Source organism: Microdochium trichocladiopsis (assembly GCF_020744255.1).
Source record: "Microdochium trichocladiopsis strain MPI-CAGE-CH-0230 chromosome Unknown B0I36scaffold_5, whole genome shotgun sequence".
NCBI lineage: Eukaryota > Fungi > Ascomycota > Sordariomycetes > Xylariales > Microdochiaceae > Microdochium > Microdochium trichocladiopsis.
This window is the reverse complement of record NW_025763548.1, coordinates 3,208,927-3,227,844: the sequence shown is the minus strand read 5'-3', so window position 1 is coordinate 3,227,844 and position 18,918 is coordinate 3,208,927. Positions and strand designations below refer to the sequence as shown.

Here is an 18,918-nt window from a genome sequence, read left to right as displayed (position 1 = left end):
GCGTGTGATGGTTCCAAGGAGACCCAGGAAGCTGGTAGAAGAAGGTCCAGGCAGGGTCGGCTGGGCTGTGGTGGAGCCCGAACCCGGTGATGGGGGCGTGGAAGCTGGCAGGCTGGCAGGCAAGCAGGCGGCAAGGTGCTTGTGTCTGAGTGGGCGAGCACAAGACAGCAACGCGAGGGTCTAGGAATAAGGTAAGTCGGGTATCTGGAGGTGGATGCTGGGCGAGGCGAAGATGTGCAGAAGAAGGAGGCAGCTAGCTCGAGACTCCTGCAGTGCAGCGCAGCGCAGCGCCAGAGCCAGGTGGTGGTGCAAGCATCAAAGCTGGAGCTGTGGCAGGCTGAGCAGGCGGTTGCGCACGCAGGCAGGCCCAGCCCAGCGAGAAGCCAAGGTGCACCCAGTTGCAGCTTGGCGCAATCAGTCAGGCCCCTGGTCGCGGTCGGGTCCCGCCCTGCGCCTGCCGTGCCCTGCCCAGGTGTCCTGCCATGCCAGACCAGGCCATGCCATGCCCTTGCTCTGCACTGCGGCGTTGCGCCCGCAGCCTGCCTGCCTGCCCGCCTGGCCATACTAAACTTTTGCATACATGGGAGTGGGTGCGCAGCAAAAGTGCCGGCGAAGAGGGGCCCCCCAGGCCTGACCAGGGCGGCACTTGCTTGAGGCGACAGGCGCTAGCCGTTTCGCTGGCGCAACCCTGCTCCTGCACCCTTCCAGCTCACTAGCCCCAGTGCGGCAGGCGGGCGCGCCTTCTTCTCAATCGACTCGTCTCCTCCCCGGCCTCGACCACGCACCGTGCCACAGTCACCCGCAACGCATCCTCTCGGCACTTGGTCCTCGCCCAGCCTCGAGCGCCTCGAGCAAGCCTAGCACCTCCGGAGCAAACCCGGCCAGCCCTCACCCACAGAGCGACGCGCGGCGGTCCGATGCCCTCTAACAAAGCTCGCGCGGTCATCCAGGCCACCCCAACCCAAGGACCCCCTCCTAGCTCCTATGCTGCTATGCCCTTGCCCACAGTCAATCTGTCAGTCAGTCAGTCAGGCCTCAGCCGTTTCAGGCCCCCGCCATCGGCAAGCCTACTGGCTCGAGCTGGGCGATCGCAAATGCCAAGGCTTGTGCTGCGGCGTGGGGATAGGACGGCAGCTTGTGGGCACCACCGTACTGTCCAGGGGAGGGATGGGATGGTTAATGGGTCGACTACAAGGCTACTGGACGATGGCCCACCCTGGGCGCGGTGCTAGCCTTCTCGATCGTCAAGCACAGCCTTGCAGTGTTCGTCGCCATCTCGAATGAGCCTGCAATGGTCGGTGATCCTGGCCAGACGTGTGGCGGGAGGGTTGCGATTGCAGGCAGGGTGGTGGTCTCGAGCTACAGCAAAGAAGGACAGCCTCAGTCCATTATTACGGTCCTACCTCTGTGGCCGTTCATGACTGGCATTCCTGCCACCTGCTCCTCACTTCCGACACGAGATGGGTCCTGCGAACCCCAATTGTCTGCATTCAGTTCCGTGCCAACACATTCGCGCAAGGGCGCGCGGCGAAAGGGACCATTTCACGCCGAGGCCCGAGGAACTTTTTGCGCCTGTACAGTCTTCTGTAGGGAAGCTAACGCAACCAGGGCGCGCTGGTCTTAGGATTTTCTCAACTAATATTAGTTCCGAGGCACTGGACACATGGAAAAGTCCCTCCACGCCCGTCGAATGTCTCAACCCCTTCCGTCTACCCACAGACCCGTTCGTCCCCACGCGGAATACGCCCTAGAATGCGCCAAGGCATGGAACCATCCACTCACATACCACGACCTGAGCCGTCCGCCAGGCGTCTTTGGCTCACTTGGTTTGTGGCACGGCTGAACTGACCTACTGGTTGCGGGAGCTAGGGTAGCTCCCTAGCGTGCACAACCCCCGTCCTTTTTTTGCCCGCCAGTTCTGCCCTTGGGCGGCTTGATTAGTTTTTCGTCGTTGCACACATGGGAAGCGAGCTGACAAGCAAACAAAGGCCCGGGCTCCATGCGTAGTTCGATCGCGATGCGTGCGAGATTGCTTCAATGACCACCCATGGAAGAGGCTAAGCGGACAGTATCCAGCGAGGCCCATCGGCACATGGCATGCGTGTCGATTCGCCCTCCAATGGTCCCAGTCGTCGTCCCTTTTCGCCCCCAACTGCTCTAGCCATCCCGGCCGAGCGCCGAAAGGCCGGGCTCTGCCGACCAGGTCGATACCACGGTCCAGGTGCGCCACTGAGTCGACAGGAGTCCGCAACCCCGAGCGACAGGTTTACGGTTTACTGCGACCATGGTGTCCGATCCGCAACGCACCACAGGTGTGGCTGCTTCTTCGCGTGGCTCAGAATCACAGACCTCGGACGTCCCTTCAGATGATTCTGATAGGCGCGGAATCAAGTCGCTCGGGTGCACAAACCCCTCTTGCAGCCACGCTTCAGCAGGCTTGAGTCTTGGCGGATAGCTTCGACCTTTGTCAAGGGCTGAAGTGAAGGCCACGGGCCGTTGCAAGGCGCCACCTGCATGACCAGAGACTAGCCAAGCTGCGGGCTGGCCAGCGCGTCGAACGGTTTTCATGACCTGAGTTCCAGCTGATTGGTGTCCGTACCCCAGACCTGCTACCTATGTCCGATAGCCACTGGCAGGGTCGCGTCTGACAGGGGTGGTGCCGGCTGGTGTTTCCAAGCTTGCTCGCGACGCCCAGGGGACCCAGTCAAGGGTAGATTAAATCCAGCTCATGGACGCAAGCCTACGCGAAGAGCTAGCCTCAGCTTGTCGAGCTTGAGGAGCTCGACCGACTAAAGCAATGGTGTCGCGCAAAAGATCAACTCCTGCAGTGAGTCGGTCACTTAGGTTCATCATGCAGCTGGAACAGGGTCAGGCCTCTGCTTGGATGCCTTACATACCGCTGGACCACCAAGCTTGGCGGGTCTTACTGGCATCCCCAGAGGAGAAATGAACTCGCGTATCATGGCAGGGCCCCTCGGCGTACTTTCCGAAAGGAATTGGAGTCTGGACAGCCTTGCCGCTGGGAGGACATACTCCGGTTCTCGGGGCACTGCAAGGCGGCCCTTCCAGCAACCCCAGCCGGAACGTCAATGTCGAAAGCGCCAAGGAACCCACTTCTATCACGTAGCATTCGGCACAACTTGTTCAACAACAGCAATGGCCTGGGCCCTTCACAGTATTAGCGCAGAGCTGCAGCTGCGGCCAGCATTTCCGACCAAGCCTCCACCACGCACAAACATTCGTCCGCGGCCGACAGCTGTGACCGTGTTCATTGCGTACTACCTTCCCTGCTCGCACATCCATCTTGCAGGACACCTGCCGTCCCGGTAGTGCATGACCCATAGCTCAGCACAAGCGGGCTGCGAGGAAACTGGCCTGGACATGACCATCAGCTGCAATCCGTCTCGCCAATCGGTCATGTGTCCAGGTATGCCCCCTGGCCCGGCTAGCGCAGTAAGTCTAGGAGAGCTGAGAAAACCAGACGCGGTCATGTCAGCTCCAGTGGATCAGCTCGAGCAGCTGAGAAAGCTTCCTCACAAATTCAGCCGGCTATCCGTAAAGTAAAATAAGCAAATCAATGGCAGTGTAGCAGCGTGAAGGCACGGACAATCAAAAATGCTCGTCCTGCGCACGGAATCAACCTGTCAGAGATCACAATGAAGCAGCGTCGCGCCACTGCGGGCAGCAACAGTGAGTGAACACGATATCTTTCACAATCACAAGCCAAAAACAAATGCGTGCTCCAGGCCCCTGCCATTGTGGCCGCCTGAAGGCCTTCTAGCTGTAACTTGACAAAGCCCAGGGTTCCACGAACAAGTAAAGGCCGTTATAAGAACAGGGATTCGGGGGCTCGTCATCAGAACCGACGAGCCCACAACGTCCTCGCCCAAGCACGACAGCTGCCTCTGGCCCTGCACCTGTTCGCTTTTCTACTGTGATGCTGCAAACACGAGGAAAGAACATAAGGCCACCGTAAGCGGTACGCTGCCGTGCATGTCGGGGTACACATGGAACGCGTCGCTTCCAGCAAGAGCATGGTTTGCAGATTTCACAAACTCGTCGTCATCCTTCCGCCAGCGACATCTGGAGCATTACGATCCGAGCAAATCATTCTGTAGCGAAGGCTTACGGCTGGGCCACGTATACATTGTTTTCACGTCATATCGTTCAAACTACCAAATATCCGTTTGCGACGGAGCCGTCCACCCGGAACGCCTGTGCTCAGCACCTGGCCATGGCTGATGGGGAGCTCTGGCCGCGCATGGCTCGTCCTGCTCGCACTGGCATTCAATGGAGAACAATGTTCGTGGGCAATGGTACCTCCTGCCGAGCCTGTCGAAAGTTCTTGCGCTGGGGCAGACGCTGGTCTGTCGGGCCGTCAGCTGCGGCAGTGTTTCGGCTTCTGCCGAAATGACGGGCTACAGCATAGGTGTCAAGCCCCAACGCTCCGGAATGGGATGTGCGAGTTGCCTACCCAAAATCGACGGGTGATGGTGTGTCCACCTACAGACGTCTGTGCTTCTTGGACCTGTTGACCTCCCATGGACAGCCTCTCTTGTCTGCCACTTGGTTCATAGAGTCATACTTGTATCTGCCAGAGACTGCTCCCGATGTGGAAGTATCCACGCGATGTAGCTAGCAGAGCATTCTCTGGAGAGCTGTGACAAGGACAGAGCGCCAGTTGGGGTTACATTGCTTCTACGTGAACACTGTCGTGGGACCTGCCGCCGTTGTGGTGCATTCTGGCTGAAATGAGCATGGTCAGTAGCTCCCTCGGCCTCATGGAACGCAGCCGACTCGGGGGCTCTTCAACACCGCATCCGGATCAAGCCAAGTCGAGGTTACGATGTCGCGGCACTGCTCGACAGCAAACGGCGAGTCATCTAGTACCTCACCCTTGCCTCGGCTCATGGCACAGTCGCGAGCGAAGCGTGTGGACTCTCAGAACCACTTTGATGGCCATTAAATCTGACCAAAGGACCAGAATTCTCGCCTGAGGAAAGCAAGAACCCATACGCCACCCCTCCCACGCCTTCCACGCTACTCACGACCGTAAGGAATTCGACAGTGAAAGGCGAAGCACAAGCGGACAAGCTCAACTGCTAACAGATGCGCACCTTATCTGGTGATGGAATCATACGCAACCGGCGCTCGCCACGGGTATGCCTGGCTTCCCACAGCATGCGAGAAGAGCTGGCAGGCATGGGAATGGAGGCCTTCCTTGCTGGTCACCTACAACGTTGTGCGTGCCGATAAGTGCGGGAGGGATGCGCGATCCGGCCGCCGCTGGGGACGGCCGTCCGTGTGGCACACTGGCCAGGTAGGAGAGAGACGAAACGGCTCGTCATGAGGTCGAGTGCGAGGCACACGCCGTTGTGGTATTCGGCGAGACTCTTGACCAGACCCTGGCGCCGTGCCAGGGTCGATGTGCCGATCCCTGCTCAAAGTAGCATCCTGTGCGCTTCTCGACTGCAGCACGCTGCGTGGGACTGTGGATCGTGGGCCTGCAATCAACCTTCAAGTGCCGGCGGAGCGCCAGACGTCAACCTTCTCGCCCTGTCCTCGCCCGCCATGTTGCCGTCCACCGTGAGGCAAAAGCTGGGCATCCCGGTCGTCTTGTCCCTGGTCGACATGGTCCTTTCTCCTGGCACTCCGCTTCCTCACTCCACCCACGGATGGACGGGCGGGCTCAGCGGTCAACTCGCCAGCGCCAGCCATGGATCACAATTTGACTTTTGCATGCGGTCGGGACTATATCCCCTCCCGCCGCGCCAATCAGACCCAACCCGCTCGGCAAATGTATCTCGAGGTGTGAGACGAAGCAGTGGGGGTTGCATGGGTCATATCACAGCACGCTGCCATGAACCATGTTCCAGCCAGAAGACCCTCGTCGCGCCCATCGAGATACGTAGCGAGCGTAGGAGTCAGCGCATGGCGATGCACACTCTCCCAGCCAGGAGCCGCCTGATCATCCAACCGCCTGCCGAGCTGCCTCCTCGGGACGATCAGCACGCCTCCCAGCCCCTCCTTTTCCCGTCAGCAGCTCTTGCCCATCCCGCTTCCTCGTCGTATGTAGAGCTCCTCGATGGAGGCGAAGCGGCTCGTTCCAAGGTTGATGCCGATCGGCAGCTGGACAGTCCAGGCTGATCTTCGAGGTATGACGAGCGCATCGAGTGCCAGCAAAAGTGGACCAGCCAGCCCAGGCGAAGCAAGCCTCGCAAGCCGTTGAGCTGGACCTGTCATAAAACGAAAGAAACCCGCCGATGACTGATGAAACGTGTGAGCCGGTTGGGCCATGCTCCGCATGATGCCCACTCCATCCTGGAGTACAGTAATTATGTCTGCAGGCAGACCTTGCGGGGACGGACGACCGCTGTGGAGCGTGACCCGGGAACACGCCCCCGTGCCACAAAGGACGACTGGCTGGCGAATGCTACTGTGCGTGCTCGCCAAGACGACATCGACTTGGGTTCTCGCAGGGAAGGACAGATGCGCGGCGGCTGTGCGTGGACGTCGCTCGCTCGCCAAACGTCGTGGAGCGCGCTGCCGGTCAGGAATCGGGATCATGTGATGCCAAATCACCACTGAGTGACTGGACAAGATATGCCTTTGTCCTGTACGGTGTGCTTGGTTTGCGTGCTTTTGACCCTGTGGCGGTGCTAAAAGCATAAACTGTACCGATCAGACGATGTGTGCGATTTATACTTTGCATAGCTCTTGGACATGTGTGAGCGCAGCAGGCGCTTCTCCAAAGTGGCCGACCGCCTGTTAAGATATCCCTGGAGAGATAAATGATTTGCCACGACACGGCAGACCTCTTTTCTTTCTGACAATGCCCCCCAGGTCCCAGCATGCCTCGCTACATGTCTCGTCGAATCCTCTTCTGCTCCAGTCACGGTTGCGTCCATGATGGGACTCAAAGACCCTTCCTCGCCGGACGCGTCATTGTGTGATGATTGTCGTCCCCAGCAGTTCTGTGCTAGATATCTATGGTGGTCGGTACCTTGTAGATAAGATCAAAAGTATGATTGCATTACACGGCTGTCTTGCCAAAAAAAGAAAGCCGCCGTGCTTCCGTTGTCCATGACTCATCAGCTCAAAGGTAGTAGTAGATACGGGCATATTGTTAGTGCTACTGCCACTGCTACTGCTGCTTCCATTTGCCTTGCCCGAGAGCTATCCCGGAGGTCAAGAAATCCCTCAATGTACATATCTTGATAGGTCTTGAAGTATCCCTTCTAGGCTTGGGGGTTCCGGTTAACTCGCCGTGGAAGCGAGCGCGCGGGGGGTTTTCCCCAAAAAACACGAAGACGAAGACGAAAACGAGGGTGCTTCTTGATCGGTGAACAAAGACAAAAAGACAACCGATTTTTGCCCGACAACTTGGAAGGCCCCCTCGATGCGTGTTGACAACGGAAATGCGTCGAGTGACTGTCCGCCCGAATTCTTTGACTCGTTGTACCACCCCATCTATCTATCATCTTACCTGTAGACACACACACACACACACACACACACACACATACACCTATCTGTTTGCCCGCGCGCCCCATTCTTCCCCGCTCCTCCCCTACTAATCCTCAAGCTTGGCAGCGGTGAGAGATGGAACTCGGAGCTGGAAGAAAGATAAAGAAAGTCTCACCTCTCGGCTTGAGACGCGGACCAGAATATTCAACAGGACATTGCACACGACCGGAATGTGATATCCCACGATGCATAGAAGCCTAGACTCCCCCAGGGAAAAGAGGGTTTGAGGGTGGAGGGGCCTTTTGAATAACAACGTGGTGAGACTCGGTTCTCTCCAGATCTAGCCGGCCTTGCTCCTATCTTTCGCGTTCCGTGAGAAGACCGCTGCTTTTGGCGGCGAGTCAGGGGCGGATTTGCGTGCCTCCGGGGGCATGTATCTGCGCTGTGTGTTCTCGTGCTTTTTTTTGTGATCGGTCCCTTCGTTGTCTTATAACAAAGAACAAAATCGCGGACATATTACTTGAACGCAACTTGGAAAGTCTCCTCAAGAACTTTAGAGAACGTCTCCTAAGGCTTTCGCCGTTTTGTTGGGCCTGTTGTTTTCACGCGATTTCTGTACATCTCAATATCTGTTTGTCGCTCTATCTCTCTATCTCCTGCTCTATCCCGATTTTCTTAGCCGTGCTCCCGCGCCTCTGCCGCTACTAAAAATGTTAAAACAATCTATTCATACCTCTTAGCCCCCTAGGGAAGCTTCTACGAGGTTTATAATATAACCCCGAAGTCGCTGGCAAATCCAGAACAACAGAACAACAGAACAACGAATAATTCCACACAAATATACTAATAACGGATCGAGAGTTCCCCCGATGATCGAAGTAAGCGGAGAACTCGGTTGAGATAACCCAAACTTACTGCGTACATCAAGACGCAAAGACACAGGAGGGCGCAGGACGGGGCTCCAAGAATGAGCACAAAACGAAATATGGCCCAAGAAGAACAGCTCGTAGTTTGTCTCGTCTCAAAACACGTCCTGCCCAGCCCAGTCTGGCAACGTCGGAATCAGCCCAGCCAGGAGCTTTCATCACCATTCCATGCACTATCACACGGGCAGTGACGTTGCAGATCCATGCGGCGTGATCCATCGTAGAAGCGTCGAGACTATGCGGCATCAACTAGTCGTTTTACAGAAGGCGACATCACTTCAGCTGGAAATCATCGTTGGCTGATAAGATGTTGGCCACAAGACTCGATCTATCATTCTAAGCTACCATATCCCGCTAGTGAGTTGTCTCTGGGCAGCATCATTGTCTCAGCCCTGCCTTAAGCAATGTCACTCGCCTTGGTGAACTGCCGCATGATCGTCTTCAGCCCCAATTCGGTCTCTGGTATATCGAACAGTCCCATCCGCAGTCCCACGCCAACGCCAATTGCCACCCCCCCAAATGTCACATGTTGAATCGTGTGCTCGAGCGCTCGCTTGCCTGAAGTTGATGCAGTAAAATGAAGAAAACAAAAACATGAGTTAGGAAACGGTCTTGAATCAATGGAATTGGGGTTCGTCGTCGGGCCATAAGTATGCCATTCAAGAATCAGTGTCCGCGAGCCATGTGTGCGTGCAACAGGTTGCCACGAGATGCTGAGTCAACCGGGATTGCTCTTCATCTACGGGTCGTGCTACCAGCGGCGTTCTGAAGCCTCGCAAGTGAGACATTGTCGTGGTCCGTGGCTTGTGAAGTAGGAATGACGACTTGGTCAAGAACCGACGGCACTTTGCTGTCCTTGAGGCATTTCATTCCACTTGCGCCCATCTCCTCTCCCTTAGGGGCATCTCCTTCCCTTGCTCTTGCCGAGACCCTGATGACTCAGCTCTCCAAGCGGCGTGCTCTCCAAGTCGGACCTCGGCATATGCCGCGTAGTCAAAGTCAATTGTTGAGATTGTTGCCTGAATCAGAGCCCAGATGCCCCAGTAGAATCCTGGCACGCCACGGAACAAGTCAACCTCGGCACACAGCTTGGCCACCTCGGCCTCTTCGTCCAGGTCGTCTGGCTTTTCGGCCACCAGGCTAAAGTAAGAGTGAATGTATTCGCGAATGAACTCGGTCCTCTGAGACACTGTTGGGAGCACGCTGAAGTCGCAGTCAAAACCGCCCCACTCGGCAAAGTGGTTCGCGATGTCGAAGGCCGCTGGCGAGGGGGTCGCATATTCATAATCGATAAAGTTGACAGACACTGGTAGGCAGCCGTTGCCATTGCCGTTGGTCACCTTGGCAGGCACCGACTCTGGCTCAATGATGACGTTGCCGCTCAGTAAGTCGCAGTGAGCGAACACGAGCTACGAGGGATCAAACACAGACTGTCAGTAATTGATATCCAGGGTCTATAAGTCATAAGCCAGCACTTACGCCGTTCTTGCCGAGCCCAGGTCGCTGGCTAAGCTCAGCTACGAGACGGGCGAGCTCCGCCTGTAATGATGCCTGACGAGCACGCTGAGCTTCCGTTGTAGTGGGCAAAGCGAGAATCCATTTCTGCATAACAGTCCACACGTTCGGGCGAGGCTTGGAGGGAGCGACATGGTCCACGAAAGGCTGCGCCTTGACGCCCTTGGCCATGGGAGAGTCGGAATCGTGAAGGCAGGGCACAATGGCGTGCCATTGCGCCAGACGACGGGCCACGGCTCTGTAGATGGGTCGGGTGCGGAGGTCGGCAGGAGATGTGACCTTGCCGGGGATGTAGCGGTACAGCATGCCGTTCTCGAAGCGAGCGAGCAGCTGGGGCGCGAGCCCATGCTTCATGAGCAGCTCGTGGTTCTGTGTCTCGCGAAGGCGGTCGATAATGACGTCGGTGCCGTTGCCGTAGGCTCGTAGCAGGATGGCGTCGCTGTCGACCTCGGCCTTTGTGAGGCCTTGCTTGGGGTTGATGGCCTTGAGCAGAGTGTTTGTGATGCCGTCGGTGAAGCGTACAAACTCTAGGCAGGAGTCTGGAGAGGCCCAGTCGGGTCTCAAGGCGAGGATCAGGCGGCGGGGCGAAGCCTCTGGATCTGTGCTGTCGTAGGCGAGAGGGATGAAGGGGATGGCATCGGCCGGACGTGAGGAGGCGCCGTTGAGCTTGCCGTTTGTGACGCCATTGGTGCCGCCGTTGGCCGTGATGGGCTCGACGGTGTGCATGTCTGCGTGTGGCATTGAGGAAGCGGCTCAGCCTTGGGTGTGTCGCCGGTTTTATCTGTATTCAGGGGGGAACGATGGTCGAGGATGGCAGAGAGGAAGTGAGTGGTGGGTTGTCGGCGGAGACTTGGCCGTGGAAGTTGAAGGCTGGCTTGAATGCTGCAGGTACCGAAGCTGGCGGAAGCACAGAGAAGGTCAAGATGACGGAGAGGCAGGTGACATGTAGCAGAAGACAGAACGAAAGAACAAAGAGGTCTGCGGTCTACGAGCAGAGGGAGGTTCAAGCACCGTTTAGGAAAGTGCTGGTGGTGTCTGAGGGGGCCGGGGGTCTGATCTGGCAGGCCAGGGTGCGGATAGAGACGGTGAAGGGGCACTATGCCGGAAGGACAATAGCAGGGTCGAGGGTGGGGGGCGCCAGGTGGGTTCAAATGTTGTTTGCGCAGTGCCTGTTTGATTGTCGTGGGCTGGCATCGACGGAGCGTGCGTGGGCAGTCGAGGCGCCTGCCCCTCCTGTTGCGTATCGGTTCGATCATGGTGCACACTGCACGCGGATTATGGCACTTGGTTGTCTCAGAGAGCAGGTGTGGCATGGCGTGATGGCAAAGGGGCAACGACCAACGTCATTCTGCTGCTGGCCCCTCGACACTGGCTGGCTGGCAACCTCAGCCCAAGGCTAGCCCAGGGGTTGCGCGGCGCCCGCAGCAACTCAAGAGTCCACCAGCCAAACCTTCAAGTCACCACACCCGCTCCCCGGTGCTAAAAAAGCCTGGACCCTTGGATCATCCTGCTTGCCTCTCCAAGCCAAGCTCCAATGTCGCCAGAGGGCTTCTGGGTTTCCCTATTGCGCGATGCCCATCAGGGTTCTTCCCTTGCCGTTCCAGAAGCCGCGCAAGCACCACAGCACAACCTGGAGGGCCCGCCATTGACGACAGGTCTTCAGAAGAGCAACTGTCAAGAGCCGGCCCTTGCCATCTCCACCAGATGATGAATCTGTCGCAAATCATCGGGACAGCGCTGTTGCTGGTGCCGGTGCCGCCCAGGGATCTTCGCTGCACTCTCGAGCAGCACTAGCTTCGTTCTGTCCCCATCACAGCCCAGCAAGCCATGCGGGGGAGGCGAAAAAAGCCATGTTTGTCCTTCCTGCGGACCCCGCTCTCCAACTCGAAAGTGCACCGTCTGCGCGGCCATTGCTCCGGCACCGCATCCCGCCAGATCGGCACGTGGGCATCTTCCCGCCGGCTGCTGTGCTCCGATCTGCCACTGTTCGCCCATCTCACACACTGTCAGTCACTGCTACTTCTCAAAGCTCAAAAGAGGACGACTTGACTGGGGGAAGCAGCGGGCGGAGCCATATCTCTTTGCTCCGTTTCATTCTGTTTGCTGTGTGTGCAGCCCACAAGAGGGGAAAAAAACACCACCACATTCGCGTCCTGCAAGCCGAAATTTGCACCGCCCAAGCTACATTCTAAAGTCGTCGACCTTTCTGGTCCCAATGGGCCGCCACTAAATACACAGATCGGGAAGGAAAGCATGTGATTAGGCTCCACATGGGCCTTTTTGGTCCCCCGACCCTCTCCGCCCTGCCCTTGCAGTGCTGTCACCCGACATGCAGGGCTTCGGATCAGGCGCCGAGTTTGCACACAGATGCTGTGCCGAAACGGGGGAACCCAAGTCCAGTCTCTGCAGAAGGACAAGACTAGCCTTGCAACTAGCAGTATACAGGCCATCATCTGCCTTGTCACGAAAGACAGTGATGCCCAGCGAAGAATCCATACAATAGGGTATATACCGGGGAGGAAGCTTTCAGTCGACCTGTGGTGGAGTACCACCCACTAACAAGGGCCCCCGTGAAGCAACAAGCCTTGTCCAAGGTAGTGCCAAGCTAAGGTTGAATAGTCTTCTCGAAACCTAGTCCTCCCGACTAGCCATGGCACGCGCCTCTCCGTCCTTCCTCCTTCTTGTTCTCCTAGCCAGCGTCGACTCTCTCATCTTAGCGCCAGTGACCACGAAGCCTTTGTTCAGCAGCGTCTCGGCCTTAGTGGCCATCTTGTCCAGCGCATCAATCATGACAAAGAGGATCTTGTTGAAGAAGAAGAGGGCCACAAAGGACACACACACCGTGATCGTAATGGCCTTCTCAAAGTCCCACGTCACCCAGGCCTCGTACATCTCCTCGATCTGTATCGAGTAGTAGCTCGTCACAAAGCTCAGCGGCAGGAAGAAGACGGACAGCTTCGCCAGCAGCGTCGCGCTACGGTTCAGCCGGGCCGTGGCGGCTGTATCTTTCTGCTGCATCAGGTTGAAGTACTGTGTAAGTGGCCGTGTTAGTCATTCCGGGCTCCGTTGACGCGCTCGATGTGTCCTTGAAAACAGATATGCAAGAGAGTTAGAAAGGATGGCTTACCGTATCCGACAATGCAATCGTCTCATCCTGATATCCTTGGATCGTGTTCAGCATCAGCCACTGCAACCTCTCGCCCAGCCTCTCGAAGCGCTCTCTGGCAGACTTGGCCATGACGATGACGCCCTCCTCGCCACCGCCGCCAGCGTCACTGCCGTCATGCTGCTCAAGCCCGGACACAGAACGGCCCAGCTGTGCCGTTGCAACGTGTTCCGTGGTGGTCTGCAGAATCTTGTGGATCATGGCCTTGTAATTCTCAAACAGGTGTTTGAGCTCGCGCAAGTCCTTGCCGAGGCTGTGCAGTCGAGGTATGATACCTGCCGTATGCGGTTTCATTTTCCGTGTCTGTTTGTGATGATAAACACAACAAGAGTCAGCAATGAGACCATCACAACCCAAGCACAGCTGATCTTCTGCCGTCCCCCGCCCTTAAATACTCACGTCGCTCTCGAGCACTATCGGAGTCTGCGATCCAGTGTTAGCAGGCAGCATGTTTGGAAGTATCATATGGCTCTCTGGGTGGGGGGGGGGCATACCAGCTCCCGCAGAGTCTGCTCGGCAGCCTGGAACGTGGCGGCCGCGGCATAGTCCTCGAACAGGTAGTAGAACAAATTACTCGCGCCCTCCACGTTGAGCATCTCGAGTTTCTGCTGCGGCTGCATCGCCGTGGAACTCTTGCCGATGCGCCGCGTGTGCTTGACCAACATTGCCTGCCGCACCGAACTCTGCGACAGCGGCTTGTGCGCGTACCTCTCGAAGCCGTGCACGGAGAGCTGCAGGAGCACACTGAGGGTGTTAGCCCGGATGTGCTCGAGGCACCGTGCCTGATATTTGGCCCAGGCGGATGACGGCGACGATGCCGAGATGCCCTCGACCTTTTCGATCACGGGGTCTTCGTGAAGCGAGAGGACCGTATCTGCAAGCACGTTTCCCACATCAGACTTTTTCCTTCCGGTTTTTTTTTTCGTTTCCCGAGACCGAAAGGCGGAGATATTGAATTGCCTGGGGAGCAAGCAGCAGCAGGAATGATAAAGGCTCGGAGCGCTATCAGATGTACATACTGTCGTTGCCGAGGACAAGCCAGAGCCAGTGCTTTGGCGGCATGAGCGAGGTGGGCTTGCTGCTGTCCGACCTGCGAGCGTTGCTGCCGGGCAGTGGTGTGCGTTCGTGTAGCCAGTGCGCGCCAATACAGAGGGCTATATTGTATGTGACGCTCGACATAGTCGTCAGCATATATAAGCTACTGTTTTGCGGGGATAGGGTCTTTCTTGGAAAGTAAGGTCTCGGCGCCGTCCTGCGTAGATTATAGATGGCTGGACCACCGGGTCGCTCGCCTACCGTTGGGGGTTTGGTCAATCGATGAATAATTGACCTTGTTCTTGAGCAGCAGGAACAAGCGCACATCGTCACCATCTAGCATCGGCATCTTCTGATCATGTGCGGCGTGGGCAGTAGCCGCTGCCGACGACGACGATGCTGCCGCGGATGACTGGGTGTTTGAAGCAGCAGTCCCCTTCTCGAGATCGACGAGCTGCACATCCTCGAGCGCAGCACCACCACGCGCAGAAGCAGCAGCGGGAGTGGCGGCAGCTGTTTCAGCGTGTGGCCTTCTCGATGATGATGATGCGGACGATTCTGTCTTGGCGGCCATGCTGCTAAACTTTTTGGCATTCTGCATTATACCTATCATTCTCTGGGAGAATTCGTATTGGTCGCCGAGGAAGTTGGTGACTTCTGGCTTTTTGCTCGTATCCCAGATGTTGCTATAACCACACAACGCAGGTGTCATTATCAGCATTGAAAGATATGCGGCACACGGAGAATCAGAGGGAGCAAGCAACGCACATCCATCTGATCGGATAGTCTGGGTCCCGCTCACGATACAGGTTCTCGAAGTGGCCCAGCTCGAGATTGCGCGCGACGCGGGCTCGGTCGTGGCCGAATTCGACGACAAAATTTGTACAGTCTGCTGTGGCAGATGAGTTGACCATCTGCTCAAAGACTGAAGCCTCGTCGAAGTCCTGAAATATGGGGCCGACCACATCTTGGGTGGTGCTTGGGTCTGCCATTGCTGCGTTGGAAACTCAGGGGCTGCGCGATGCTTTACTGATCGTGTAGACTCGACGGCAAGTCTTGGCCAGTCATTGAGTGACAGATGAGAGGAGGAACATTGAAGGGCATAGCAAGGAGTCGCACAGCAACAGGCCACAAGAAAGAGACCGCAGGAGGCGACGAGTGAGGCCGGGGCAAGGCTGACGGTGCAGTCACACGCGCGGACTATCATGGATGGTGGTCAGGGTGACACCCAGGCGAGAGTGCAGTGCACCAGGCACAAGCGCGTGTTGGCTGAAGGATGAGACTCGAGATGCATGCCGGCCCCCATGATGGTGCTGCGACGAGTGAACCAACTGCATGAGAGTCGACCAGGAGGATGGCCAGGGGCGCTCCATCTTCGCGGGCGGCCGCATCGTGCCGCCCAGGGTCTTGCGGCTGTGCACGCGCACCCGCATGCAGGCGACTAGGGGTTCTTGAAGAACTACCATAGTATGCTGTTACCCTGCTCTGCCCGCTGTCGGACCTGGCCGAGTTGAGTCAGTCCAACATCCCTGACACAACTTCTCTGCAGTGACTCATGACGACTACCCCCAGGATGCAGTATAACAGAGGCTTCCCACTGATCGAAGAGACTGGATCTACAGATTCCTTGCACAATCCCGACTTTCTCGATGCGTTGCTGAAGCCTCAAGGCTGCAAGTGCGGAATCCCGTGAACCCCACCACGTGGACCAAAGAGCCCCGTGACTAGGCCACCAATCCACGCTATTACGTCCTGTCTGTCCCTTTGACCAGAGCGCCAGGTCAACCAACTTGCTGCGACTCAGGAGGAGAATATGAGCACCGGGGAGCAAGGCCGTGGCCGCGACTGGGCCATCCAGCACATCCCCGTGGATGAAGACGGTGCTCGATTTACCCTCGACAAGCTCAAGCCGTTCCGCCTTGCAGCGCTGCAACATGATCCAGATGGTGAGTACAAGTCGTGATATTTGTGGGACCGCAGCCATTCTTGGCCTCCAGTGCGTGTAAAGCCCATGGTGGTGCAACTGGACGTTGACGTGATGCGTTTCCTCCTTCCACAGCGTTTGGGTCCGATTATGCTCGAGAGGTCGCCTTCACCGACGAAGTCTGGCTGAGCCGACTACACAACCCACTCGCAAAGACATTTGTCGCCGTGAGCCCCACGACGGCGGACCCTCGGGGCGAGCAAGGCATCGTGGCATCGACCACGGTCTTTGGCCCTCTCCCCAGCACTGCTGAGGACTTGCACTTTATGGAACAGTCTGGGCTATCTGCACCATGGTCGTTGCCAGTTTACCACGTCACGGGCGTGTACACAAACCCGGAAAGCCGTGGCCGTGGCATAGCGAAGGCTGTAATGGGGGCCGCTCTCGAGGATCTGCAGGCGACATTGCAAAGGGCTGATGCTGGCCACGAAGCTGGCAAGCCTGCAGCGGTGATTCGGGTGGATGTGTATGCGCACAACATGGCAGCGCATGGGTTGTACTCTGCTGCAGGCTTTTCCGAGGTGGAATCTCGCAATGAGGCCCGCGAATCGAGTGAGCCGGGTCGCCGCATCCTCAGCATGTTCCGATTGTTGTTGGCGTAATGGCAGAGATGTTCGCGGCAGTCTTGTCAGAGGTGAGAGATGGCCGAGTTGGACACGATATTAGGGTGTCTGTTGCTTGCGCCTGAGGAGGGAAGTCGCGAAAGCTGGGATTGAGACATGCCGCAGTGCTCCTGCCCACATGAACCCCTAGAGCTCGACACCAGCATGTTCCAATTGTTAAGGTTGCAGTAGTGACCCGTAATTTCAAGTTTGTTTCTGCTTAAGCTTGACCAGTGTCTGCATTGATCTTGTCAAGCACGCATTCGTTCCCGCGACGCCTCTTCGACTTGCACTGATGACAAGCCGACTCCGGATACAGTATGTTCCTTCGGGAGCGACCGCACCGCCAAGACGCAGATGAGACTTGTGGCTCCGGGAAGATGCACCGAGACAACCCCCAAATAAGGATCAGCTAGCGATCAGCCAGTGCCGCGACGTCATCGACGAACTTTTTGGGTGCCCATGTGCCGGCAAGCAGCTGATCTCAGCGAAATGCCAAACCGACGTCCAAGCCCAGTCTGGGGCTGCACTGCGCGGCGCTGGCCCTGTGCCCTCGACTCGACTCGTCCCCCCAGAACAACAAAGAGGATCCATCATGGATGCTGCCGGGGTCGCTGGCGGCGCCTTGCTCAATCGAGGGGGCGGTCTGCCGCTAGACGGTAGAGATCCGCATCTCAAAGGGGCAGGCCATGCAGCATTGGTCACCTCTACGAGGTGCAACGCCTCGCTCGCAGCCGATCGAAATGACAGCAGGGTCCGGCACCCAGTAGCACCCCCGTCGCCCATTGTTTCATCCCACCGCGCAAGGGTCCATGCACTTCATTTGCCCATCTCATGGGCACCCACGGCTGTCCCACTCCCTCCTGTCGATCAACCCGCTCCATGTGCCGCTCTGCCTGCCTCTTAACAGTCCAGCCGGGCCTTGCCTCTTCGTCATTCCTTCTCTGCATCGTCAACCCAAACAACATTCGCTCGCGACACCGTCTTGTCTTTTTTCCGGATTCGATATCCCACAGTTTCCAACCTGCAGTCACTCCTTCCTGCTCGTTGCTGGCCAGCCCTCTCACCAGACCACGCTCTCTTTTTCTGATTACACACATACTGCATTTGCAACCTTGATACCCCTGATCTCACAAATCACCAAACCACTCACTTCGCTCTCGACAAAATGGCTCGTTTCTCTGCTCTCTCCGCCGCCGTCGTGGCTCTCGCCTTCTCCAGCCAGGCTGCCCTCGTGGCCGGCCAGGCTATCGACCCTTGCGTCCAGAAGAGCATCCGCGAGGCTGGCTGCGGCCCGGCCGACATCAAGTGCATGTGCCAGAAGTCCGCCTCGGGCACCTTCCTGACCGACGTCCTCACCAGCATGGTCCAGTACTGCCCCAAGACGGTCGACGTCTCGGGCCTCTTCGTCACTCTCAGCTCTGGCTGCAAGGCTGCCGGCGTCAACATCCCGCCCCAGAACATCCAGGATGCTCAGCAGCTCGCCGGCACCGTCTTTGGCGGCGGTGCTGCTTCTGGCGGCAACGGTGCTGGCAGTGGTGCTGGTGGCAGTGCCGGTGGTAACGGCGGCGCCCAGCCTTCCGTCACTCCCAAGCCCACTGCTACCGAGCCTCTTGTGACTGCTGGCGCCGGTGCCCCCGTCTCCCAGCCCACCGACATTGGCGAGAGCACTGCCGTCATCAACACCGGCGCCGCCAACACCGACACCAACTCGCTCATCGTCGCCCCCAGCACTACTCCCAAGCCCAACTCGGCCGGCTCCAACGTTGTCAGCAATGGCAGCAGCGGCTCATCCTCCTCGGCCTCTTCTTCCCAGTCCACCACTGGCAGCAACGGCGCGCCCCCCAACGCTGGTGCTCGCAGCACCGCCTCTCTCGGCGCTGCTGTTCTCGGTCTCGCCGCCGCCGTCATGATGTGGTAAACTCCTTGCAGAAACGCGGCAAATTCAGTCGGGCGAAGCAGGTCCAGAAGCAGCATAAAACCACTAGAGCGTCGTTTGAGAAATTAGATGCGTAAGGTGTCAATAATATTATAATTTGTCATCGTGGGACACTTGCGCCAGGGCCATGTGTGTGTACAAGTGAGCGTGATGGCCTCTTGGTGATTGATCATGGCTACCACTGACATACCATTGATACCTTGTTCGCATTCGTGATCGTTGACAGTGCTCGATGGCAATGCGAGAGTGGATATTTGTGCTTGGGACAACTGTGGTGCCAATAC

General features: G+C 57.4%; 6 protein-coding genes across 6 annotated transcripts; 3 read left to right on the top strand and 3 right to left on the bottom strand.

Moving 5' to 3' along the window:
• The first annotated feature begins 534 nt into the window (after nt 1-534).
• Nucleotides 535-1,389, top strand: B0I36DRAFT_324287 (uncharacterized protein). Its single transcript, XM_046154079.1, has one exon. The coding sequence runs from the start codon at nt 918-920 to the stop codon at nt 1,230-1,232; it is 315 nt and encodes a 104-aa protein (XP_046013281.1). The 5' UTR covers nt 535-917; the 3' UTR covers nt 1,233-1,389.
• Nucleotides 1,390-5,829: 4,440 nt separating this feature from the next.
• On the bottom strand, nt 5,830-6,598 carry B0I36DRAFT_324283 (uncharacterized protein). Its single transcript, XM_046154078.1, has one exon. The coding sequence runs from the start codon at nt 6,565-6,567 to the stop codon at nt 6,037-6,039; it is 531 nt and encodes a 176-aa protein (XP_046013280.1). The 5' UTR covers nt 6,568-6,598; the 3' UTR covers nt 5,830-6,036.
• Nucleotides 6,599-9,259: 2,661 nt separating this feature from the next.
• On the bottom strand, nt 9,260-10,634 carry B0I36DRAFT_363268 (kinase-like domain-containing protein; the record flags this gene model as incomplete). Its single annotated transcript, XM_046158781.1, has 2 exons — nt 9,260-9,802; nt 9,873-10,634. The coding sequence occupies 2 exons, from the start codon at nt 10,632-10,634 to the stop codon at nt 9,260-9,262; spliced, it is 1,305 nt and encodes a 434-aa protein (XP_046013279.1).
• A 1,446-nt stretch (nt 10,635-12,080) lies between these two features.
• On the bottom strand, nt 12,081-15,504 carry B0I36DRAFT_324269 (uncharacterized protein). Its single transcript, XM_046154077.1, has 7 exons — nt 14,878-15,504; nt 14,371-14,795; nt 14,094-14,228; nt 13,569-13,948; nt 13,474-13,497; nt 13,036-13,377; nt 12,081-12,938 (listed from the first exon to the last, which is right to left on the bottom strand). Exons 1-7 carry the CDS (start codon nt 15,099-15,101, stop codon nt 12,540-12,542), a joined length of 1,929 nt encoding a protein of 642 aa, XP_046013278.1. The 5' UTR covers nt 15,102-15,504; the 3' UTR covers nt 12,081-12,539.
• Nucleotides 15,505-15,633: 129 nt separating this feature from the next.
• B0I36DRAFT_324262 (uncharacterized protein) lies at nt 15,634-16,919 on the top strand. The gene is made up of 2 exons (XM_046154076.1): nt 15,634-16,055; nt 16,169-16,919. The coding sequence occupies exons 1-2, from the start codon at nt 15,923-15,925 to the stop codon at nt 16,693-16,695; spliced, it is 660 nt and encodes a 219-aa protein (XP_046013277.1). The 5' UTR covers nt 15,634-15,922; the 3' UTR covers nt 16,696-16,919.
• Nucleotides 16,920-17,747: 828 nt separating this feature from the next.
• On the top strand, nt 17,748-18,851 carry B0I36DRAFT_124600 (uncharacterized protein). The gene has a single exon (XM_046148095.1). The coding sequence runs from the start codon at nt 17,864-17,866 to the stop codon at nt 18,614-18,616; it is 753 nt and encodes a 250-aa protein (XP_046013276.1). The 5' UTR covers nt 17,748-17,863; the 3' UTR covers nt 18,617-18,851.
• Nucleotides 18,852-18,918: the final 67 nt, after the last annotated feature.